The 26390-nt window shown below is 40.5% G+C and overlaps 2 protein-coding genes across 14 annotated transcripts in view; one reads left to right on the top strand and one right to left on the bottom strand.

The window, feature by feature from the left end:
- Positions 1–5868, bottom strand: part of ALPK2 (alpha kinase 2) — a 117501-nt gene extending 111633 nt beyond the window's left edge. The window contains exons 1-2 of one of the 2 annotated variants that reach the window (XM_071729763.1): positions 4872–5868; positions 4190–4296 (exon numbers count right to left, since the gene is read on the bottom strand). The gene's annotated coding sequence lies outside the window, so the exon portion shown is untranslated. Of the gene's footprint in view, positions 1–4189; positions 4311–4871 lie in introns of those variants that run through there. The other variant, XM_071729764.1, reaches the window with a different exon arrangement.
- LOC139789269 (zinc finger protein 532) overlaps positions 1–26390 on the top strand; it is a 34871-nt gene that overhangs the window by 1505 nt on the left and 6976 nt on the right. For 4 of the 12 annotated variants that reach the window (XM_071729775.1, XM_071729768.1, XM_071729776.1 and 1 more), the window contains 5 exons: positions 9184–11543; positions 17776–17957; positions 20834–21010; positions 23441–23603; positions 24799–25077. In XM_071729775.1, the coding sequence (XP_071585876.1) occupies positions 9204–11543; positions 17776–17957; positions 20834–21010; positions 23441–23603; positions 24799–25077 (3141 nt within the window). In that variant the 5' untranslated portion in view covers positions 9184–9203. Of the gene's footprint in view, positions 1–233; positions 777–936; positions 1142–1603; positions 1714–3091; positions 3514–9183; positions 11544–17775; positions 17958–20833; positions 21011–23440; positions 23604–24798; positions 25078–26390 lie in introns of those variants that run through there. The other 8 variants (XM_071729771.1, XM_071729773.1, XM_071729778.1 and 5 more) reach the window with 8 other exon arrangements.

Consider the following 26390-nt stretch of genomic DNA (forward strand, 5'->3'; position numbering starts at 1 on the left):
AGGAAGGCCCTGGGTGGCAAAGACAAAAGGGGGAGCGGGCCAGGAACAGGGCTGCCATGAGCCAAGCTGGGTGCTCGGCCCTGCTCTGGAGGGACTGGAGCACCGCAGGGAGTCGTGACCTTGATGAGGAATGGCCCAGGAGGGAGATGCGGGATGGAGCGAGGGGCTCTGATCAGCCAGGAGCCACCTTTGCGGGGTGGGAGCCCAGCAGGCTACGCAGGGCTGTGTCTTGGCCTCCCCCGCAGCCCTGGGTGTGGGAGCCGGGGGGGGGGCGGCCAGGCGGGGGGCTCTGCAGTTTGCATTCCTCAAGGAGAGTTGAACAGAGGAAAAAAAAAAAAAATCTCAGCCGCCAAGCCGGTGATGCTAGGAGGGGGCAAGGGGACTATTTTGCAGGCATCTTGCTGCTGCGGAAATGGATTTCTTGAGGGGAGGGAGGTGCGTGTGTGGGTAATCTCTGTAGTAACGCTGTACAGAGAGGAGAAAATGCCACCCGAGCGGCCCCAGAGGCAGCGAGGAGTGGGCAGGGTGGACGGGAGAAGACCTGGCTCAACCACCCCACGGCCGTGGGCATGAGGGGGGCAGCTGCCGAGCAGGCCCCCCGTGTGCTGTGGGGAGCAGGGGGGAGCAGCCCCGGGTTAGCTCTGCCTGTCTCCCAGGGCTGTGGCCAAGCCTGCCTGGTGCTGCAAGAGAGATCCTGTGAGGATTTTTATTGCGGTCTCTTTGTTAGCTACAGACAGGCACGCACACACTCCCAGCTTTCAGCCAGGTTGTGGGAGGTAAGTGGGGGAGGAGAGGAAGGGAGCGGCGGGGCGGCTCTGGGGAGCAAGGGGAGCAAGGGGGCCGGGCAGGAGGGCAGCCGGGGGACAGGGAGCCGCCGGCCCCGCCGCCACCGCAGAACCGGCCCCTGCGATTTTCAGGGACTTGTTGGCAACCCAGCGAGGGTTGCCATAGCTTTTTATGTAGGGTGACCAGAACCGGCTGGAACTGGTTTGAGGCAGATCAGCTCCTGAACACAATGCAGTCACTGAGCTACTACAGTGGGATAGCTTCCTCCCTTCATGGCAGCCAAAAGCAGAGGAGCTTGCAGAAAGATACCATCCCAAAACAGTATGTGAATGCACACTTTAGACACACAGCACTGGTATGTGGCTAATATAGTCATAAAGGATTCTGTATGTAAATGTACATATTTGCAGTAGCTGAGATTACTTTGGCTTTTCGTGCCTTTTTATGCTTAAGGAATGGGCAAGAGCTGAGATTTATGACCCTTATTAAAATATTTTTGCTTTGCAAGGGTGGGACACTTGGTTATGCAGTCTATTTTAAAACTAAACTAAATAAAATTGATTGGATTATTTGTAATTGTAGTTATGCTTGTGACTGAAGAATGCTGCTTTGCATGCTGTTTTATTTACAGGGTGCTGTCTTGTGGTTTTCTTTAGGAGACGTTAAGGGGGGGTGCTGTGCCTTTCTGTAAGGCCAAAAGGAAACATTATTGTTGTAGAACTGTGCATAAAAGCATTGCAAAGATGCTGTAAGGCATATTCGTTTTCCTTTTTTTTTTTTTTTTTTTTTTTTTGTCTTCTTCTTTTCTTCCTTGTAGGCCTATTGATTGGGGCTGCCTTTAACCCTTTCATATTTGCAGAGGTAATGCATCTGTGGCAGCAACTGAGCATTGGCTAAAAAAATCTTACAAGGGTCAAGGTTCACAAGGTGAGATGTGGTGTTCTGGGTATGAATCTAACAATAGCATGAAGGTACATGTATGTGAAAAGTGAATCTGGCTCCTGATTGCACACTTGGCACAGTAGTAAGGAGACGATTGTTTAAGTGTTACTAAAGAAATGCTATTAACCTCCTCTAGTTTTAATAGGATTAAAGCTAGTATTTGTAAAGGCTTACTGATATCTTAGCTAAATACAGTATTTCCATTGAAGTATCTTGCATCCAGATATACATTTTTTCACAACGTAGTGATACAGAATAGGCCTCTGAGTGACAGTCATAAATTGTGGACCACATGGCAGTGAACTGTTCAGTGTTGTGTTACAGCATTACACATTCAGAATTTGCTGTCTGATTATTTAAAGGTTGCTTGTTTGGCCGTATCAGAGTAACCTGATACTTAATTCTGAATGAAGATCTTAAGTGTTAAACATGTACTTGATACAGTCTACATAGAAATAAACATATAAAATAAATAGCATGGGTGGTGTTTCTAAAGCTGATGTAACTCGGGGACAATTTTGCAGCAGCCAAGTGGAAAGATGTATTTTAGAGGTCTGATGGAGCTCTAGTGGGTTACTAGTGGCATGAATTATAATATTGTGCAGTAATGAAATAAGAATAGGAAACCGGATGGGCAGCCCATCAGCTCCTGAGGGGTGACTACTTTTAACTCAATGCAATGGATAATGGACAGTATTTTTTTTTATACTTTTTGTTCTCATCTTAAAAATAAATGTGTGTACTTAGATTTGAGCTGGCAGTTGTATCTTGCAGTGAAAGCTGAGGGATTCAGAGAGGAAGAGAGGGGGAGAGAGAAGAAACGAATATAGCAAAGGGAAGAACAAAGGCTGTTAGGGCTTGCACATTGGAACACTAAACATTTTGCCTTGGGGATTTTTTTTTTGCTAGAACTGTTACTTCCTATGACAGGAAATCAGCAACTCTAGTGTCTTAAAAGGATGATTTTCTAAAATACCTGGCCAGTCCTTTCTGTGTTAGCTGTTTTGGTAATCTACAGTCAAGATAAATGTGGAGGCAAAACACTGAAGATGTTCTGTTCTAGTGTGAAATGGGGGTCTTTTCCTCTGTGCTCAGCAGAATAAGGTAGAGAGTCTTAAATGCTGTGAGAGGTTGTGGATATTGGGTAAGTTGTATGGTGGCTGATAGGCAGGGTGCCTGCATCAGAGAGTGACAATACAAGGGAACCTTTTTATATCTGACTGCAGTGAGTTATGCAAGGTATTTATATATTAATTGTAGAAAAGTGCAAATAGCATGCTAATCTTTAGCCTGAGATTATGGTGTCGTGGTTCTTAATGCAGCTGCAATGTATTGTTCCTCAGATTTGATAGGGCAGTTAAATAGCTTTTGTGGTGGATCAGAATGCCTGACAGACCGCTGTGCTGATCTCTGCTCTTATTTTTTGTAGTTGGATGCAGAGGTTCTATATTTGGTTGTAGATATCTGTAGCAAAATTACGTTTGCAAACGTGAATTCAGGAATAGTGTCTATTGCTGATGTTCTTTTCCAAGTGTCAGACAAAATTCATGCTACCTGGGGACCACCTTGTAGATTTATTTTCTTTCTACCAGAATAGTACGCAGTTTTAAAATTTTAAGTTCTTGAGTTGCCTCAAAATTCAATATATCTGTTTTGTTTGGAATTTTGAACACAATCTGTATTGCGAATTTTTATTTTTAGCAAAGGAGGTTTTGGATTTGCAGGGATTTTTGTAGGCTGTAAGATGAGAAACCTGAATAGATGCTGGAGTCTGCAGTGCTCTTGGTGAGTTTTATTTTTTTAGACTAATAGTATTTGGAAATGCTCTTCATCAGGAGATCCTGATTTTGCACGTAGGCCAGCTTTTCAGCAGAAAATGCTGCTTAATGCTGGAGGGCTGGTCCTCTGTATCAGCTATCATGATCTCATTTTGCATTGAGTCTCGGGTATGTGATCTTGAGAACAAGAGAAATTATTTCTCAAGTTCCAAGCCTCTCCTGGTGAATTAACTAACTTTGGGGTTTTTTTAGAAGTATAGATGTGGGTTGAAATACAAATATACATACAGATTGTGGGGAATTTATGTTTTTTAAAAAAAACATATAATTTGACCTTATTGTTTTAGGACCTGTTTGTTGCTAGTGTTGCACAGGCAGACCCTGCCTGACTTGGAGTGCTGTTACTGAGATTGTCTGCTGCAGCTTCACACTGGTTTTGAGCAGGAATTGCCATCCATTAAAAAAAATACATTGAAGGAAATAGGCTGAAAGCAAGTGCTATTTAGAGTGTGATTTAAATTTGCTTTAAATTGGGAATATCAGAATTCTATTCATGATAGTTGTACATCCAGATTATTCACCTGTTATTATCCCAGCCCATTTTGCATATAGAAGTACAAAATTAAACCATTTCTATAATTAATTTTTAAGTAGAGTGCAAAAAGAATGGTATGGGGATTTACCTGCTTTTTATGAATTCATCTTCATCTTGGGAGAAATCTGGGGAGTTGCTAGGCCCAAGACCTTAACACGGTCTCTTGATAAATGTAGAAAGTTCTCCTTTGTCCAGCTGTAGAGAGAGATGGTTTGTTCAGCACCATGTGGCATGGGAAAGGAGACACCCTGCCCCTGAGCTGCAGTATCCCTGTTCTTTTTGTCAGCTAAAGTCTGACAATGTGAACTTTGAACCAGTCACATGTGGTTCTCTTTAAATTGTGCTGGAGGTAGTTCAGTGGTGGTGTGAGAGGAGGAAATGGACAGACTTTAGGAGATAAACCTTGTGTTTCCCTTCCTGTTACCTCCTACACAAAGAGAACTTGAGATACCCATTTGCAATAAAACCACGAAAGTTAAAAAATGGAGGAGGTAGACAACAAGATGTGTCTTCTAAAAAAAAAAAAAAAAAACCACAAAAAAACCTCCGCCCAATGAAAATGTGCTTAACAAAACAAAGATTCACATGAACTGTCTTTACTTAATTACACCTATTGGAGGGGAAAAGGGCTTCTCTTTCAACAGATCAGATAAGAAGGTTCCATGATCAGGTGCAGGATATAGTAGAAAAGAAAGCAAAGACATTTACCTGCCCTTTTATAATCAGTTCTAGAGATGGACAGGTTTTGAAAACAGTGGTAATCTACTTACCAGCTTGGGCTCCTTTTGGGGACTCTTGTTGGCATGATGGGTCTTGGTAATCCGTAACTGCAAACCTCAGCTAAGTCATAAGCACAGGTAGCACTTCTCCATACCTCACATCAGAGGCTGACTAAGAGACTCCTCTGCAGAGATCTTGTATTCTGAAGGCTCGGAATTGGAATCCCTGGGCAAACCAACTGGAAAAAGCTTTGCCAGTATTGACAACAAACAAGTCAACAAGAAGTCTTGAGCTTTCATCTGGCTGTAACTGCATCTGTGCTCTGTTCTGTGTTCTGCCAACATCCTCATGGCCAAATTTTTGTTTACCTGGGAAAGGCAACGTGCATACACACGCACTGTATCTCCACACCACCTCTGTGCCAGGTTGTAGCAATAGGCTGTGAACATCATGCAGCTGCCATCCCATCTCCTGGGGACTTTTTCCATGACTTCCATCTTCTGCCATCCCAAGCTGCCATGGCTTTCATTTCTGGTGTATTTACAACCAAACTGCACTTTTGTTCAAACCAACAAAATACACTCAGTAATTCATTGACTTTGCTGCTTTTTCTCCTTGTTTACTTTCAGTATTTTCTAGTTTAAGCAACTTTTGCTGGCAGTGTGTGGACTAACAAGGTTTGGTATTCTAGAACTAGACAAATGAAAGTAGAATGATGGAGGAATGGGTTTCTTAAATAATTTTTTTATAATTTTGTAAATGTTTCAGTAGTTACTCTAAAACAATACCACTTCTGTGTGTTATACTGAGTATGTTATACTGAATATACTGAAGGAGTTGAGAAAGATTGGCATTCAAGGCTTTTTTCCTCCTGATGGCGTCCAGAGTTGTTTATACCATCTAATTTTACAGCTTACATGAAAGTAGATCAAAGTCAAATGTGAGCTGGTTCCATCTGCTGTGGAACGAGGCCGCAGTAAATCACAGCCATGAGCTGAGCTTTGCAGAGTTTGGCCCTGTCCTGGTTCCAAAGTGTTCTGCTTGATGACTCCAGGGATGGTGTTTGGGATCAGCAGCGTGTGGGAGGGGTCTGATGAGCTTCCACAGCTTGTTCCAGTACCATGGTGCACTCTGACAATGCATCTGGATTGCATCCTAACTGGGTGGGCAGGCAAGTGACCCAGTGTTAGGTCTGAATGCTAATTAATGGGTTAAATCCTCTTCACAGTGAGGCTGGTTAAACACTGGAATCTGTGGCCTTGAGAGGTTTTGGGGTCTTTGGAAATACTTAAAATGCGATACTTAAAAGGGCCCTGAGCAGAGAAGTTCAAGTTCCAGAGATCCCTTTCAATTTCAGTTGCTCTGGGATTCTGTGAAATGCTTGTTGGCTTGTTGCAACATTTTTGGGCAAGTGAACAGTAGATCTTGAAATTCTTCTAAAACTCACCAGCGAGGTTACTGCCCTGAAAAAAAAAAAGAAAAAGAAAAAGCTAAAATTTCAATATTTGAAATACTGAGCTAGTACTTACTCTCCAAGGGGGAAAGAAAATTGGTAGAATGTTTTCTTAGAAAACCAGAAGTGCAAATTCAGATTGTTCTTAGTCTTTGAGTCTCATGCACGGAGACAAATCAGATTTTCCTGGTTTGTTTGTTTGTTTTAAAGGCAGATAGGAACAGTGTAGCATGTTGAAATACTTAGTTTACTTGTTACAAGTTCCATCCACAAAAACTTTCTTACTTCACAAAGAGGCTTAGATAAGGACTGCTGTGAAATCAAAATGCCACCTATCATGAAAGCTGTATTTCTGGAAGAAGGAATCTGTCTGAGCTTTGCTACACTAGCAAGCCATGGGACCTTTGCTAAGTGAAAAGGAACCTGTATTTTATGGTAGGCAATGCTGATTGTGGTTACAGTGCCCTCTTGTATCCTAGTTGCCTGCAGTGTGTTTCAAACCACAACAAGCAGTGACTGGAGATGGGGTTCTCCTTTCCTGCAGAAGGTTTGGTAGTTGAATTAGCAAACTGTTTTTGCCCTCTTTTCAGGTACTTAGCTTTCAGAGTAAATAATCAGAAGGGTTAGTCATAATTACAAAGATATGTTGAATAAATGACAAACTATTTATAATCTGTGTATTTGGCTGATGTTTGCCTGCTGTTAGGGTATATGTTACTGTAGGAAAAGATCAGTGTTACAAGGGGAGACATCTGAATACTTTGGATAGATAATAAATCTGAGAACTCAGTCTTTATATGAGTATCCCTGAAAATTAGGGCTGTTTATTGTATCATCTACCCATTGTTCTTCATAATATATGCTTTAAGTTGGCATTCCTCTGTTTTGAGGTGAATTTTAATTCTCTTACTTAGAAGCTAAAAACGAAAATAACCTAATTTCAAAGTTTTGACACCTTTGTGTGTCTCTTTGGAGACACTGAGCTTTGCTTAGCACTTTAAAAGCAGTTTTCGAAGAAATTCCAGTTCCTGGAAGATCCAAATTTCTGAAGGAAGCTCCTTTCCTGCTCTGAAGCATTTATAGGCATCATGATGGCTCAGAGGAGGGATAGACTAACAGCTTGTCTGGCAGCCAAGGTGTCAGTTGATTTTGATCTTGGATAAAAGGCCAAGATTTATCCTTTCAGGGAAGGAGTTACTGAAAGATTTTTAGAGAAAGAAACGGTAGAAGTTTGGCTTCAGAGTCCTGGAAGTTGTGGTGCAAACATAGTTTATATACTGACTCTTAAAATAGAATAGCGAGGAAAAGATGGATAAAATGTCCAGGTTACAACTTTGCTTAATTGTTCATCAAGCCTGGCCATGTCTTTTGTCCCTTCTTGTTTAACTTAGGTCTCTTGAAAAGTTTGAAAAATGGGAGGGCATTCCCGAGGGCAGCAGTAATTCTGGGTAGAAGAAACATAGGAGAAACCATTCCATCCCATGCTCTGGTAAAGCACAGGAGTTATTCCTTCTGCATACACTTGAAAGACAGTTGCAGCTTCATGTGCTGTGCTCTCTGTGGATAAATTTATAATCTTAGCTCTGCAGACCTCTGGATTCTTTTGAGATAATAGCCCATTTTGGAATTATCATAACCAAGTTTTTCAGAAAAGGACAAATGCACCTCCTCTGCTGCACTGTTTCTCTCTTAACCATACTGTGTGCGTGGGCCTTTACATAATTCATTGCTGTGGCTAGATGTTAATTAAACTCCAGCTTATGTAATTAGAGGACGTTTTAGACTGGGAAGACTTTCTACTTCTTCTTGAGTGTATATGATAACTGTAAAAAGAAACCTATGGACAGATGTACAATCAGAGTGCAAATAATTAGTGTCTGGAATAGTGGAAAATTTCAGTTAAGGCTTCACATGGCTTTACATGGATTGATGTGCTTTGGTCTCGGGAATCTTTTCCATGTAATTCTTATAAGAACTTTTGTCTGTAATTTTGATATTTATGTGTGCATGTATTTTTGTATTTCTTAGATACCTGCTTAGTAATAGTGGCCCTTTCACAGAATCTTTATACTCTGCAGGCAGGGGGCAGGCTAAAACCCAGGTCTGCAGAGTTGTGCCTGAGCATGGGAGTTTGGGGTTTGGGAAGGTGCCCACTGCCCCCATGTGCTGAATGCAGTGGGTCACCTGCTGATGCACTGCAAGGGAGCTGAGCTCTGCTGGTTACTTCTCTAGTCTCACCTCAGATATTTATGTTCACTTTTTCCCAGTTACTAGTCTTAAATGCATGAGGGCTAGAAGCCTGGTTTTGAATAAAGAGATTTTTTAAATTTTTGATGAAACAAATACACAGCATTATGAAACAATTTTATATCTGGTAAGTATAGTTTACAACCACGTTGAGCATCTACCATGGTAGGATCCTATATATTGTCTATTAAATAAGGGAGCTACAAAGTAGAGAGTAAATTCATCACTTGCACTGGTATACTCATATTTTCTAGAGAGTCACATGCGGAGTTCAGCTCTGCATAAGGACTTGGTGTACTGAGGAGTTAATTAGATGAAGTAACAAAACCATGAAGTGGACCATGTAAACAATTTTCAAAACTATTATATATTCATGTGACAGGATTGCATGGAATGTCTCTGTGTATTCCAGTATCCTTGGGAAATTTTCCTCAGTTGCCATTCTCAAGAGTCCATAATGACTTCCAGGTGACCAGTGTTGGTGAACAGAGGCTAGTGGCAAAAAAAAAAGAGGATCTGGAAAATGTTATCTCTCGAGGGAAAGAAAGCCCTTAAGAACTGGTGTTGGTTAGTTAGGTGCTTTGCATGGGGTATGTGAACATACACTTATTTTGTGTCAGGCTGTGCTTTACTGAGATTATGACTTTCTGCTTGTTTTACAGATTTGCTTACAATCAAATACATGACCATGGGGGATATGAAGACCCCAGATTTCGATGACCTTCTTGCAGCCTTTGACATACCAGACATGGTTGATCCAAAAGCAGCTATTGAATCTGGACATGATGACCATGAAAGCCACATAAAACAGAACGCTCACACGGATGAAGATTCTCATACCCCGTCATCCTCTGATGTCGGTGTGAGTGTCATTGTGAAAAATGTGCGTACTATTGATTCTTCTGAAGGAGTGGACAAGGATGGCCACCATTCCACAGGCAATGGCTTGCATAATGGCTTTCTGACATCATCAGCACTTGATGGTTACAGTAAAGATGAAGGGAAGTCCCTTAAAGATGATGGGTCAGCTTCTGAGACTGCACTGAAGGACTCAGCTTTCAACCAGTTTAGCCCAATATCGAGTGCTGAAGAATTTGATGATGATGAAAAAATTGAGGTGGATGACCCTCCAGATAAAGAGGAGATGCGTGCAAATTTCAGAGCAAATGTCTTGGCAGGATCTGTATCCCAGCAGGAGTATGACAAACTGAAGGCGCTTGGAGGGGAGAACCTGATTAAGTCTAGCATCCAAATTTCAAGTAGTATAGATAAAAATAGAGTTGCTAAACGAGAGACAGAGACAAACTCCATTAATTTAAGTGTCTATGAGCCTTTTAAAGTTAGAAAAAATGAGGACAAATTGCTAAAAGAGAATTCCGAGAAGCTTCTTGAAAACAGGGTACTTGATGGAAAACTGAGTGCTGAAAAAAGTGAAACAAATCTCGGCAGCATTTCACAGTCCAAAGCAAAGTCTTCAGCAAAGCTTTCTTCATGCATTGCTGCAATCGCAGCGCTGAGTGCTAAAAAGGCAGCTACAGATATGAGTAAGGATTTACAGTCTAATTCAGGAGAATCTTCTCCATTACCAAAAGACATGAGTGAAAGTCCTCGGGCTATTGAAAAATCACCTGAAGCTCAGAGTCTCATTGATGGTGCTAAAAAGCCATCTGTTAAACCACCGGATAGTCCCAGAAGTGTATCAAGTGAAAACAGTAGCAAAGGGTCTCCATCTTCTCCTGCAGGGTCAACACCAGCAATTCCTAAAGTTCGCATAAAAACCATCAAGACTTCTTCAGGGGAGATCAAGAGAACTGTTACTAGAGTGTTGCCAGAAGTTGATTTGGACTCTGGTAAAAAGCCAGAGCAGACTGCTCCTATGGTGACTTCCATGACATCTCTCCTGTCCTCGCCAACTTCTGCTGCTGTTCTTTCTTCTCCACCTAGAGCTCCTCTCCAGTCCACAGTTGTCACCAATGCAGTTGCACCTGCAGAACTTGCACCAAAACAGGTCACTATCAAGCCCGTGGCTACTGCATTTCTCCCTGTTTCAGCAGTTAAAACAGCAGGTTCACAAGTGATTAATTTGAAGCTTGCTAACAACACGACAGTGAAAGCCACTGTCATATCTGCTGCCTCAGTGCAGAGTGCCAGCAGTGCCATCATCAAAGCTGCCAATGCCATACAGCAGCAGACTGTTGTGGTGCCAGCATCCAGCCTTGCCAGTGCTAAACTCGTGCCAAAGACAGTCCATCTCGCCAACCTTAACCTTCTGCCTCAAGGTGCTCAAACCACCTCTGAACTCCGCCAAGTGCTAACCAAACCTCAGCAACAAATCAAGCAGGCAATAATTTCTGCAGCAGCCTCACAGCCTTCCAAAAAAGTGTCTCGAGTGCAGGTGGTATCATCTCTGCAAAGTTCTGTCGTGGAAGCATTCAATAAGGTGCTGAGCAGTGTCAACCCTGTACCAGTTTACATACCAAACCTCAGTCCCCCTGCCAATGCCGGAATAACGTTGCCAACAAGAGGTTACAAGTGCTTGGAGTGTGGAGATTCATTTGCTCTGGAGAAGAGCCTGACCCAGCACTATGACCGGAGGAGCGTGAGGATTGAAGTGACGTGTAATCATTGCACAAAGAATTTAGTTTTCTACAATAAATGCAGCCTTCTTTCCCATGCTCGTGGGCACAAGGAAAAAGGAGTTGTCATGCAGTGTTCGCACCTGATTTTAAAACCAGTCCCAGCAGATCAAATGATAGCATCTCCTTCAAGCAATACTGCTGCCTCTATGCTTCAGAGCCCTGTGGGAGCTGGCACACATACTGTAACAAAGATACAGTCTGGCATAACTGGGACAGTCATATCAGCCCCAGCAAGCTCACCTGTCGTTCCAGCCATGCCCCTGGATGAAGATCCATCCAAACTCTGTAGACATAGCCTAAAGTGTCTGGAGTGCAATGAAGTTTTCCAAGATGAGACATCTCTTGCAACTCACTTCCAGCAGGCTGCAGACACAAGTGGACAAGTAGAGTATCATATGTTTACATTCCAATGTTTCATCTATATGGATATACATATAAAAGCATCTATGGATATGTTTTTACTTTCATTTAGCTGTTAATTATCTGAATCTCCATGATTAAAAGTATAAACAAAACCCACAAAATATCTTGCAAGCACATATATAGTGAATGTCAGCATTTTTAAATAAGAGGTTTTTTTAGCTTTTTTAAACCCTGAAGTCTGAAATTTACACTGTACATGTCAAAATTTAGTTTTCTGTTAGTTTTCTTGCAGCTGAACATTTCAGTACTGAAATGAACGGTCTTTACTAAGAATTTTTAATCATTCTTTCTGTGCTTTGGAATTTGAGTATCCTGTGGAATCCACTTAATTGGCACCCTCATTAACAGCCCACCTATTAAATCTGAATCATAGTTTCAAGCAATTCATTCTTGATTTGTCTTCAGTCTTCATTATTTTTGCATAGCACCATAGGTGAGCTAGGCATCCCTCTGACCTGCAGGGACTCCAGGCAATGAATAAATGGCACACTGATTCTATTAGAAGGGTACACATGCTGTTTGCTTCAGGTCTTTCTCAAACAGAGGTGAAAAGTGGTGTTCACTAGCATGCATTTCTTGCTGTGTGACCATTTGCTTATTTGTGTTGGTTTTCCTTTCCTCTTAAAACTGCTGAAGAGTTAATCTTACAAACCATTTTAAAATTCTTTACTAATGTATGTGGCCTGATCTGAAAGAAACACATCATTCAATAAAAGATAATCTTAATCAGTGTGCGATGTATTTTATAATCCTGTAAGAGCTGAGATTGTTAATCAAATTATGTAGTTGGATTTCTTTTGGGGTGTGCCAATTAAAAGGGATTCTGGTGTGTTTCAAAGCATTCAGTTGAGTTTGGGTGTTACAGCTTCTTGATGTGTGGGAAGCTGAAAACCTGCAAACATGCTCAGACTGATCAAGACAGGAATGCCCCAGGAATATTCCTGGGAATTGCACAGCAACTGTACAGGTTGTTAGTCCTGCAGCTAAGAGAGGAAATGCAGTAGTCATGGAAGAGTAGACACGTTCCTGTCAGAATCTGCTAAACTTAAGACCTGTTTTGTGGCCATGAAGCAGCTATGCTGTGTCTACCACTACAGATCGTATTGTGAAGAGATTTGAACCTGGAAATAGTCTTGTCTATGTAGATGTGTGGCTCTACCTCAGCTCTTGCTTTACTAACTGGCTAGTGGACTTAGGCTGAATGTCCCTGGATTCACACAGAAATGCCATGTGAGATTCTGCTTGTAAGATACTGCAGGTGTGCCTACCTAAAACTTTTTTGTCATAAAGAAGTTGGCAGAAAATATTCTTTCTGCAGTTTTGAACAGTATCTAATGGCTGACCGTGCATTTATTGTGCACCAGCTCTTGAGTTACTCCATACTCAGTCGTCGTTTCTTAGTTAACCCTGGTGCTCATTTGCATTAGATTTATCTTTTTTTTTCCATAATAGGTCCATTAGTTATCATTCGGTATTATAAAATCCAGTAGTCTTTGTGAAAACCCTCTTGTTCCTGGTTCTGTAAAATCAAGCCATAGGAAGGCACTAAGATAAAGGAAGTGGATGAGAGACAGGCAAATGTACTGAGAACAGGTTGGGAGGGTGAGGTAAGGATAAAATTAATTTCAAATAGAAAAAAAAATGCAAATACAAAAGAATTATGTACTATCTTTCTGTGGGGGCCTTTTTTGTACAGATAGGTGAACTAAACTGATGTGTAGAAACATCTTTTGCCCTTTCCTGCTACCTCTGTTTGGTCCTTTTGCCCTGCTGCTGCTGAGTTTGCTCTCTGTGCATGTCCTGTCAGATGCTGTTTACCCTGGTGATTTACATACAGGAAAGCAACCAAGATCTTCATAGAATGTCACAATGTAGCTGCAGCACTGCAGTTAGGTGGAAAGATAAGTACAGTTATGCAGGTAGTGCTGGTCAGGGAGGAAAGCTGATGAAGGTCCAGAAAACAGCATTGCCTTCCACCCGTCGCCATGTTTGTGTCATCTGTTGGAAACTTCCTCTATAAAGAGCTTTAATGCCTGCCTACTAGGGATGGACTTGCAGATTTTAATTTAGAAACAACAAATTAGCCTTCTTGATGCAAAGCACTGGAGGAATATACACTATTTTGATGTTACTCCATTTTAAAAGAAAGCTCTTAATAAATAGTTTTAAATATTTTGTTGAAATACCCCCTCTAAAAGTAGTATTTTTCTTAATCGTTTTCATATATCAAGCAGCAGTTTTAGTTTCTATGCTGGTTTTTATTTATGTTGTATTTTATGACATACTGTAACGTTGTAGCTATATTGAAATGCCCAGCATGGAAAAAGTGAACAGTTCCTTTAGTGAGAGCAATACATCCTGCTTTCATTTTGTTACCTTTCTGTCCATTTTTTGTCCAAAGCATTGCTGCAGAGGTAGAGTTTGCTGAAGACTCTGGATAGGCATTCATTAATAAACATTTCAGTGCTTTTTTAATTATATGATACCCCTTGAAAAGCCTGGACAAGAAATAGAATCAGAGAATCACAGAATGTCTGGTTGGAACGGACCTCAAGGACCAACCCCTCTTATATAATTGTTTATGTGAAATGTCTTGGCACCCTGTTGAGCTGAGATTTAAAACTATAAAGAGGGGGAATCCACCACTTCCCCTGGGAGACCATTCCAGTGTCTGACTGTTCTCAATGTAAATACTCTGTCTTCTGTTTTCATTCTTGCTTGGCACTGGCTTTTTGTTGTACACTACCATTGTTTTGGAGAGGGAAGGAGATAGAAAAGTTAGATGAAATGTATATTATAACTTTAGAAGGAAGAGATAATAAAAATAAACATTTGGATTTTGCAAACAAATAATAGGAAAACTGTTATTTGTGGCTTACCATTCTTGGTAGTGCCCACCTAGTTGCTCTTGAAATGAAAATCATACAGTTTTATGTTTTCAGTGAGTCTGAGCAGTGAGGAGCTGATACTACTTAAACTCTCATTATGACAGTAGAATCTTGCTTTTAAAATAATAGTAAAACAGCCCTAGCAATTAAATAGTGTTCCGTATAAAGTTGTTACCTTTCTGTAATATTTTACTTTCATTAATATTCCTGTTAAAAGGAATAGGACCACTCACCAATGGGTTTCCTGGCTGAATGAAACCCTCATCCCCCTACTGGGGGGAAAAAACCCAAAACGTAGCAAACCTTGGCTCATTAATGTTAACGTTCATTCACTTACAGATATAACTTGATAGCTCCCATGGAAACTACATAGCTCATTTCCCTTCATACTCATACCTCTTGTGTATCTTTATTTTCCATCTCCACCATATTTGTCCTAACCTTTTTTTTTTTCCTGAAACTTTGGCTTTAAACACAGGCAGGTGATGATTTTCACAAGCTGTTTTATTTTGGTATGGGTTGGAATGAGAGAACAGGAAATTCATGCTACCTTAAGCCCAAAATAAAAATAAAATGGTAAGCAAACATGCTGAATTTCAGAATTTCACAGTAGATTCTTCTTATTCTACTGGAATGGGTTACAATTAAACATTAAGCATCGTGGCTTCCTCTGGTGCTGCAAAGGAAAGGCTTGGGAAGGATTCTGGGAAACCTGGGGATTCTGTTCTGTTTTGCTGTTTTCTGATGAGATCAAATAATGCCCCAGATTTCCCAGTATTTTATTGCTGCTTATTAGCAACACATAGAGGGCAGAAGATAGGTTTTAGGAATGGTACTGAAGCCAAGTGAGTATGGCAAGCAGGTTTTAAGTCGAGTTGTGGTTAGTCAGGATTTTGCCTCTGAGCCTGAGCTGAAGAGAAGGCTGACACCCCACACAGCTCTGGTCACTGCTGGAGGCCTGAGTCAGCTGTCCAGCCAGCGATGGTGTTCAGTTGAGGACAAATATTTGGCATTTCATAGAGGGTACTGATAGATGTCTGAGTGCAATTTCAGACTTGCTGTGTCACAAAGGTCTCCCCTGGGTGAGAGTCTGAAACCCCTGCAGGTAGTTAACCTCTGGCAAAGCCTTCTGCAGGGGCAGTACATGTGTCCCTCCTGCCTGATGAGCTTGCAGCCTGGCAGTTGTGCTGAGTAATGGTAGATTTTCTTTGCTTAACTTCCTCTATTTTAATAATGCTTTGCATTTTGCCATCTTGCTGTTGTCAGGACATTTGAGAACTGTTTGTGTGGAGACTGCATTCAGACCTATCAGGCCACCACGTTCACAAAGCAAACATTGGAAGTGAACCATATGAAAACACACTTCTTGCTTCTGTGTGTGTGACTACAAGATATTTCATGTTAGCATTTCTACTTAAAACTATTGTTTTTTAAAAAGAGAAACAAAGTATTTGCATGAACCCTCAAAAAGAAAAAAAAAAGTAATTTAGATTAAGCTATTTTGTAAAAATAATAAAAATGGAGTGTACAGATTGTCATATAAAAATATACTTTTTTTTCTTATCAGTAATATTGTAAAAATTCTAAGGCAGTTAAGTTACTTTGGACCTTTGTAGTAAACAGTGTTTTATTAAGGAAAAAAAGACAACCTTTTTTTGCAGTGACCATAAAAGTTTTTTCCTTCCATCTTTGGAGGAGTTAGTGTCTCTCTCCTGTTGATTAAACGAGAACAGACTATTTTTTTACTGGCATAATTGCCAGTGCTAGTAAGTCAGACTCCTGTGAAGGCTATTTCTAACACTGTACTAGTCCTTCTACAGTGGTGGCTTTGATTCTGCTATTATGTGATCTGGAGCTTACTGTTTTCAGAAGGTATTTAAAAGACACTCACCTGAGCTGGAAGAAGGGGGTTACTTTTTGTGAAGCACCTGTGTTTTAGTAAGAAAGTTTTGCTGTGAGGAAGGGGCTTATTCCTTAATTATTTTTTCTGGGATTTCTTCACACATAGGTTAGTAAAAAATGTACAGTGCGGCTCTGGAGATCTTACTTTGTTCTATGTTCTTGCAGAATGTACACATCACTACATTTGCAAGACTCTCATTCCTAAAAACACACAGATCTCGTATTAAAAAATAGCCAGGTCATGAAGAAGTTATCAGTCCCTGGGGAGATTTGTAAATTTCAAGTCATAGGAAATAATAATAATAGCAATAGCTTGAAAAGCTTTTCAAAGCAAAGTCTGAAGAAGTGAACATAAAGTACTGCAAGGTCTTGTACCTGATGGTCTTGAAACCATCAGTGTTTCTGCTGAAGTCAGAGAAGCAGATTCCATGGTTGAAGTTAAACAGAAGCTTAGCCCCAGTCAGCCTTCTGCTTGGGGAATTTAGAGATGTATTATTGGAAATGAAACATTTTCTGGAATGCTTTTACAGGTTTGGCTCTTTGTGCCCTCCAGTGATAGAAAGCAACTGTGAGCAAAATTAAGCCTGTTTACTGCTGGGTTGCATCATTTGCATTTCACCCCAGGAATGGCACACAGCACCCAAAGAGTTTCAGTGTTTCATACTTGGCATATGGTCAGCATATAGTCAAGCATATAGATTTATTTTTTTCAGAATTATTTTTGTTTAACACAATATGAGGAAAGAATTAACTTAGGAAGTTACTGCTAGATATTACAGGTCGCCCTGCAAAGAAAAGCTTTCTAAATATTTTGTACATCTCTAGTTTTTACTCAAATGCACAGTATCTTGATATAATCCTGATACATTCTATCCTCAGAAATAGAATTTGAAATCATCTGTGCACTTTCTGACGGGTAATGTTCCATTTTTTTTGGTATAATAGATATTGCCATAAGAATACATCAGGAGGCAAGGATCAAAGAAAATTAAGGTAGTATAATTGCAGGGTTTGGGTTTTTTCTTCACATGGTGCACCAAGTTAAAACCATAAAGCTTGGTTCTTAGGTTGTAGTTAGGCCACTTGCACCATTAAGGAAATACTGTGAGGCACCTGAGTAAAATATATAAAAACCAACCTGTGTGTCCCATGGTCAGTGGTGTATGAGGAAGAGCTTTGTTGTACCAGGATGGCTCGGAATGCCAGTATGTCTGGTTGCCAGTATCTGCCAGCTCTGCCTACAAGAGCTATAAGCAGGGCCTGCATGTAATGCTTGCCTACTTTTGGTTCACATCAGTCGTAGCATTTAAGCTTTTATATGATATATTACAGTGTTTGACACAAGACGTTATGTATAGCTGAACCAAACCTTTTGTTTCATCTATTTTGGTTTATCGTTTAGAAGACATGCAATATCTGCCAGATGCTGCTTCCTAACCAGTGCAGTTTTGCATCACACCAGAGAATTCATCAGCATAAATCTCCATACACGTGTCCTGAATGTGGAGCAATCTGCAGATCTGTCCACTTCCAGACTCATGTCACTAAGAACTGCCTGCATTATACCCGAAGAGTTGGTTTTCGGTCAGTATAATGATTACTTTTGTTGTCAATTTATGTGTAATTTATGCTTTTAAGAGTAATTTTCCATTTTCATAAGCATTGTTTGTAGACTACAGCTTCATGGGTTTAAGGTTGTCATGGCAACAGTGCTATTAGTACTACAAATTTTTTAATAAATACCACATTAGGATTCTGCTTTGTTTTGGGCATCTACTTTTGTGTGTTATTACATGAGAATATTGGCTACTCTCACCCAGCCCCTAAAATGTCAGATTCAGGACTTCACAGTTTACAAGATCTGGAGAATTAGGATGTATTTTCTTTACTTCAGGTTCTTAAAAAAACCTTTTGAGCTTTTTCAAAACATTGAATTCTAGATTGTTCTCTCTAGTAAAACAGTAATTTTTGGTATTTACTGCCAGAATGTATTATTGGGATGCTGATGGGTCTACTGCACCTATCCTGTTGCTCTCTTTCCTGTGGAAGGTCAGGATTCCTCAGTGTTGCATCACTTGAAAGCTACGTTCCTCAATCAAATAGCCTGGTCTTTTGGTTCTTTTTTGTCACTCTTAAGTTTCCCTTTTATTCTTATGTTACCCTGTAATGGCAGCTTATGAGAAACAGGAATTGGAGGCACTTGATGGAAGTGTGAAGCTTTGAAAAACGTGAAAAATCATTTTATCTTAGAATTTTACTTGCATTGAACAGTAGGCAGCACAGCCAGAGATCAGAAGAGGAACCTGTACAGCTGAGCTTTGCCCAGCACTCCTGAAACATTTCCACTTCATCCTGCCTGGCGGGAGAAGGGTGATTTAAAGTCTTACCAGTAGGCAGCTTCTTCCCCCTAATGTGCCACAAGTTCATTTGCTAGGATGTGAAACCTTCCACTACGGGAAGAGAGCTTTTTTACAGCATCAAACCACCTGCTGTGGCAGTCAGTGTTCAGGCTGAATTCATGGCCTGACACAGCTCTCAGCTTGTTACTTTGGGTTCTGCTCTTTGATTCTTTTATCCCAAGCAGTGGTCTGTCTCATCCTACATGTCTTTCATCTGCTGCCTCCACTCTCCTGTCTAGTCTGTCTTGAATTTGTGCTCAGAATCATCTTCAGGGACTCCTGGGCTGCACCAGTAACACCAGAAGGATTATAAATGTTTCACTGTGAATCTAAACTTTTCAAGGTGTCTTGTAAACATGTTTTACTAGACAGAATTTCTGTATGTGGTGAGAGTTAATCAGAAATATCCAGGCAAAGAAAAGAAGTATCTGGGAAAATCAGCCTCCTTAGCATCTCCTTATCACCATGGTGCATTCACCTGAGGAGCAGCAGAACCTGTCTTGCCTTTCCAAAGAAACTCTGGAGGAATTCAGTTTGATTCAGTAATTCAGGCTAGATGTCTGAAATAAATCAACCTGAAGTTTAATTGCATCCTTCCAAGATGAAAATATGAAAGCTTTAGAGCAGGCCAAGAATGAAGGCTTGGTCCCTAAGGACTATTTTAATGTACAATGGTGGGTGCTGAGGGTCATCTATTACGTTGCATCACTAGAGAGTAAAGTCAAAAAGGGTGGGGAAGGGAGGCAACAGATGCAACCCAACTGTGGTGAGGTGACACCTGAAGTGACACTGTAGGTCTGTTAAAGAGGATCAGGCTTTGTTAGTGCTGTGAAAAAATGTTCATCTCTGTATAAGTAGAGAAGATCTTAATGGATCAAAAAAAGACACAGACTCTTTACTTTAGGAAATGCATTGGTATGCAGAGACTAGATGAGGATAAACTTGATTAATAATATCAAGAATGTAAATTAAGTGCTCAGAGAAAAAAGGATGACATTTCATAAAATTCAAAGGTAAAATCCCATTTAAAAGGAAAATGGGACTCTTGAATGCAGTGTATAACTATTTCCTGCTTTATTGCTCTTATCAGGGCATTTTAAAAGTATCAAAAATGATTTTATGTTTATATGACAACAAGGATACTACCATGATAGATGCCAAAATTAAAATTTTGGAAGGGGAGAGGCCTTCTATGTTGAGATTGTAAAACTCTTACTGCAAAATACTAGTCAGTAAGAAATTTGTTCGTTTGACAGTTTAGTTAGTAATTGCTTGTTGAAGTATGTTCTTGGACTTAGATGTAGCATGTGGTAGTGGAGATGTATGGCACTAAAAGAGACCATTGTATATAGAGATTCTTATGTGCTAATACTAACTTTTTAATAATTTCATTTTAAAATAGATGCGGAAAATTCACAAATTTTCAACACAGCAGAAGTATGTTTCTGAAAAATATTTCTGGAATTCCAATCTGGTAGACTGATCTGATTGTAGAGATTTGATTTAGTTGTCCTCATTTTAAATTATTACTCTTTGTAAATTCAAGTACTGATTTGATGACCTGTCCAAACAAATTGTTACCAGTATGTCTCCACTGAATCTAAACAAGGGAACTGGTGGGAATGTTTTCTTAACTGGTTTTCCATTTTGGTGGTAGTTTCCAAATTGCTGTGTCATAGCTTGTACAATCCACTGCATGCAATAAAAATACATTTTGTAAAATCTCTACAAATTTGCAGAGGATTTAAGCATTCTTTTGACAATCAATAGAATATTCCTTTGTTGACCCTTCTACCTATTTTGTTGTAATGACATAAACACATGTTCTGCCCTTCTGTCTCTTAGATGTTCAAATTAAATTTGGGAAAATTCTTTTTTTCTTACTTTCTGGTATGCAACTCTCTACTGATCTTGATTCTTACTGGGCTGTTGAAATTGACAGAATAATATGTATATATCTATGTTTATCTCTTCCACTTGCTTGAAAATAAGTGTTGATTCCATTTCTTTCAGTACTGCTTTGGGCTGGGCTGAACTGACTCTTCTCTGCTCTCTTTGCAGCTGTGTGCACTGCAATGTTGTGTACTCTGACGTGGCAGCACTCAAGTCCCATATTCAAGGTTCTCACTGTGAAGTCTTTTACAAGTGTCCTATCTGTCCCATGGCATTCAAATCTGCTCCCAGCACGCACTCCCACGCCTACACACAGCACCCGGGTATCAAGATAGGCGAACCAAAGTAAGCAGAATTCCTCTCCTACTGCACTTGCCTGCCTTTCATTGACTTGTGGAACTGCATTCTGTCCTGTGCTTACAGCCTGAGAGTCACCTGCTGTACAGCCAACAGTTGTTTACCCTGTTGGTGACCTGTAGCTTGATGTAACATTTTAAATGAGGTTTTAACTGGTGATTTATTTGGCAAAGGTTAAATTTCTGTGAACGTAGCAACAGCAGTTCTTCAAACCTTGCACACTACAGGGTAGTAATACAGTAACTACAAAAACTATTTGGGCAGGCAGAGAGTGTGTTGCCTGTGCTTATTTTGTAATCTGTTTAGCTCATGGCCAGCACTGACCATTGGGGAAAGACATTCAGATGGGACCAGTCTGCTGCTGCTGGTTGACTGTATCGTGTCACCCAGTGCCTGTAGTGCATGCAACTGGTATCATAGGTTTGGAAAGTTTAACAAATCCATGACTGAAAAGGAGGAATGTAATGCAGTTGTGTGGCACTACAGGTGTGACCACAGAATCTCAGTTAGATTCTTGTTCTTCTGAAGTAAAAATTTTGGGACAAATTTAAAGAAGGGTACAGCAGCCTTCTGTGCTTGGAAATGCAAAGCTTTTGATTGTCATGGTGTGTGTAGAAGGCATCTGACCTTCAGAGGTGGGTCTCAGCCCTCCCTCTGGGCATGGCCAAGCGAGGTGCCTGGTTCTTGCAGGCAGGGCAGAGGAGAAGGCCCAGGTCCTGGGGGCCGGGGAGGTCGGGTGAGCTGTCTCCTGCCAGGGGCTGGGGCCAGCCCAGGGGGCTCTGTGGGGGCTAACCCCCCTGGTTAGGGGAACAGGACACAGTGGGTATGTGGCTGCCTGCCCCGGGCACTCCCTGGCACCACGTGATGTGCAATTGCATTACACGTGGCTATGTGGAACAGAGACTGTATGAAAAATGAAGTTTATGTGCAGTGATTTTCCAAAGGATGGAATCAGATTATCTTAATGTAGGGAAATGGATGGTTGTCATGTCTTTTGGCTCTGTGAAGCTCTCTCCTGTAGAGTACCAAAGATGGTACATGGGTTTTATGGAAAAACAGCTTATATGTGGTTTTCTTTTGTTTCAGTAAAGAGTGTAACTTCATAGGGACAGTGCTAAGATGCTGAGACTTCAAGGCTATTCCTATCTTTTTGGATAGTAGATATTCCTATCTATATCTTTCCTTTCATTCACTTTCCAACTTAAAAAAAAGTGTGATATTTCTGAAAGAATATAATTATTTAGAATTTATAAATGTATATATTAAAGTATAGCAGTAGCAAACAGTAGCAGTTTGAATGGCTAATCATGTGGCTCACCTTTAGTTGCCAGGGAAATCATTATTGATGCAATCAAACATACAGATAAGCAAAGTATCAAGTAAATAATTTCCTAGAATGCAATTTCAACTATACTTTTCACTGTAAAATCATTTGAATCAGAGATTTATCTTTCTGGTTTCCCTGGTTTTTTGTCTTTTGGACAGACACTTGACAAGGATCTTCTAAAAATACAGCTATTTTCAAGTTGTTAAATAACTTTCTTAGGATTTTGTAATACAGAATTTTGGCTATCATACTAATTTTCAGGGACTATGCTTTTAGTGTCCAGTACTTACCTGGTTCTTTGTTAATTGGTATATCTACTTGTAAAGCACTTTTGAAATTATATTAATAGATGCATTGCTTTACTAGTTGCACAGCTACTAAAACATAAATAGCTTTTGTTACAATTGTATTGGAATATTGCCTATCAGATTGGGAGATTTAGGTGGCTAACTGCAAGAGCTGCATACACTCTGAGATGGGTAGTTGTGGTTTCAGTGGTGTCTATATTCCTTCCACAAACAGGTTTTTAAAGGCTTATAAGTTCCAAACAGGGAAATACCATCACTTAGCTCCAGAGCATTAACAAAGTCTAGGCTTGGCATTCAGGAGGTTCGAAGCCATGTACATTGCCAAAAGTAAATTTACCTTGAAGTATATTACCAGTTAGGATCAAACAGTCTCTCCCTTGAAACATATTGCCTTTGCAACCCAAAACAGGTCTGTTGTCCTTCAGCCATAATGTGAGTTCAGAAACTGAAGACATTTAACTTTCAGAATATCCCAAGCAGATGTTGGTGTTACCTATGTAACTGTTGTTTTCTGGCTTCTTGTTTGCACTTTTTAATTATTTTCCTTTCCTTTTTTTTATTTGTTTGTTTGTTTGTTTGTTTGTTTCTTCTTCCTACTGTTCCCATATTTTGAAATTGGAGGATTTTTTGAATTTGCGTAATTTTAACTTTTTTCAAGCAGTGTGAAATGGTTGCTTAAGCATGCCAGATCTTAACTTCTTCTGAGAAAAAAAGTTAACATTATGATTCTTGCAAATAGATCATCAACATGACTGACATTGTTTATTGTACTTCTGTTTTTAGAATAATATATAAATGCTCTATGTGTGACACTGTGTTTACTCTACAACCTTTGCTCTATCGCCACTTTGATCAGCACATTGAAAACCAGAAGGTGTCTGTTTTCAAGTGTCCAGACTGTTCTCTTCTATATGCACAGAAACAGCTTATGATGGATCATATCAAGGTGTGTAGGCATCTGTCTTCTCTTGTTTTGTTTGTAGATAATATTTTTCATTAAATATATGCTGTGAGAAAGTACTGTAAAAAGGCACAGAATAACCAGAAATCTGCTCAGAGAGAGTGATGTTAATAATTCCAAAAGAGCAATCTGGGAATAATGTTCTCAGATGTTAAAATGTTATATTTGGTATGGTCTGCAGTCTATGTGTGATGTAATGACTGATTCAGTTTTTCTATAGGAATGTTGATCTTGATGTATAAGAAATATCTCAGTGCATCGTGTGGAGCAGGTGATTGTAGCAGAATCAAGAATGTATCGAATGGGGTTTTTTTGTTTCTGTGATTACCTGTAGGAAAAATAATTATGTATGCAATGGCTTGTCTTGTGGTTGTGGAAGAGACCTTGGCAATGGGAACCACGTTCAGCAGTACATTAAGTCTAGGCTCAGCAGTGATCTTTCTTGGCCCAGATCCCTGCTGACCCATTCCTATTGGGTCCATTGCACGTGTGAAACTCAGACACACAGCTGAAGCCCAGGTCTTCCTGAATGAGTTATTTTGTTGGTAGGCTGAGGTATCACACCAGCATGTGGCACTGGCTAAGGAAACTGGAGAAGGAGAAGGTGGAAGAGTTCCTCCCTTCTTACTGCTTGTTTACTGAAAGGCTAGCAATGAATCAGTGAGGAAGCATCACTACTGAATTGCTGCAGGGAGCTGGAGGACAGCCTGTTAGACACCTCTTACCTATCCCCTGGTCATGGGGATGACAAAATCAGCCCTGCACACTTTTGCTTCTAAGGACTGTTAGCAATGCAGCCCTAAGTTAAGGGTCCTCATAAAGTGGGCATGGAGTAAGATGGGGCTTAACTCAGCCTCAACATAAACTCTTAATGTATCCTAAACAATATAGTTGCCTGATCTCTCCAGAGCTGCCTTTCCTTGTCTTATTTACCAGTGTGCCAAGTCAAAATTTGCAAGTAAAAAACTTTCTTTCTTGCAAGGCTCTAGTCACCTAGTTTGAAATGAGGATGCTTAGCTAGTGATGCTAGGTAAGTAAAGCAAGGAATTAAACTTAACATGAAGTAGTTCTTGAGCCCTTTTCTCCTCCCTACTTTTGACTCAGAGGGTTGTTGAATTTTGTCAAACAACTGTACATGTCTATGCTAGTTTTGTACTTTTTTCTCTCTCTTTTATTTCAGTCTATGCATGGAACTTTGAAAAGTGTTGAGGGGCCACCAAACCTGGGGATAAATCTGCCTCTCAGTACTAAACCCACCACTCAGAACTCAGCCAGCCACAACAAAGAGGACACAAAATGTATCAATGGAACAGAAAAACTGGAGAAGAAATCTCCTTCTCCCATAAAGAAAGCAGAAGCTAAAAAAGTGGCTAATCCTGGCTGGACATGCTGGGAGTGTGACAGGCTCTTCACCCAGAGAGATGTTTACATCTCTCACATGCGGAAAGAACATGGAAAGGTAAATGGGTAATATTCAATTACAAAATAAATTAATTAAGCGTGAAATCTGAAAGCATTTTTTCCCAAATTCAGTTGTGGTTTTGTAATTAATTCCCTCATTGTTCTTCTCTGGTCTTGTATCTATTTTATCTTCCCCTCTTTGACTGCTTAGTTTTTGTCATTTTCTACATAGTTCTACTGAGAAAATCCACATGCTACTTATTTGTAGGCTTGTTCATCCAGTGCCAAAATTTCTTCAAGATGGGAAGAGTGAAAGATGTTCCAGTATTTCATCCAAGTCACCTAATCTGATCCAGATTCTTACTTTGTTCCTTTGTGCCTTCTCATCTCCTTCTCTCTCTTGAAGATTTGTCAGCTGTTGCTCTGGGAGTGGAGTCTTGTTTTATTGGCCCAGTGAGTGCCAAGCAGCAGTTCAAGTGTAAAGGCAGGCTCACTCCAAGGTCAAGCCATTGCTCTGTCGTACACTGTAGGTTCAGCCAACAAGTCAGCTGAGATGAACGAGTTGAATTTTGTATTTAAAGCAGCCTGGCTTGAAATAGCTTCCTTAAAATGGATTGGAAGGGAAATAGAGGAATGGTGTGTTTCCAAGTCAGCAGAGGGACAGCTTGATGTCATTGCTGCATCCTGTAGCTCTTCCAATTAAATGGCAGTGCAAAGGTGGGGTCCTGGGGTGGACCCTCGCTGCTGCCTTTGGGACAGACTGTCACAGGCTGCAGCCCACTGCTGGCACACTGCCTCCTGCCCTTCCCCAGGTGCTGGTGGATATGGATGGGTTTGTTCCTCAGTTGGGAAGCAAGGAATTAAACTCATGTTGTGTGCTGTGCTGCACAAAAAGAGTAGAATGGGAAGGGACAGCGGACTTATTTTGACTAAGTGGAGAAGAGCCATCCCAAGTGAAAGTCTGTCCTCTTCAGGATGCTAATGTGCTGTAATAAATGACAGCACATAGCCAGAGGCTGCTGTGTCCCATCAGATGACAGTGCTTATCTATAAAGCCATTGTGCAAATTATTTTATTCTGCTTATAAACATTTTTTTTGAAAAGCTGAAAATGCCAGACTATCTCTAATTTTCTCATGGCAACTTCAAGCAAATAGCACCCAGGCCTGACTGACAGGAGACTATTACCATGTTTCTCCTTGCTGACAGGAACTCCCACACTGTTCCTTCAGCCTTCCTGCTGTAGAGTCCTGTAACTACATTGCCAGTCAGTCTCCCTTGGAACAAAACACACCAAACCAAAGGAATATGATTCAAGAACTAAATTTTCTTTTACCTGGTTCTCCTTTTACAGCTTGGAAAGTAGACGAAT

The sequence above is a fragment of the Heliangelus exortis genome, chromosome W (assembly GCF_036169615.1).
Source record: "Heliangelus exortis chromosome W, bHelExo1.hap1, whole genome shotgun sequence".
Lineage (NCBI taxonomy): Eukaryota > Metazoa > Chordata > Aves > Apodiformes > Trochilidae > Heliangelus > Heliangelus exortis.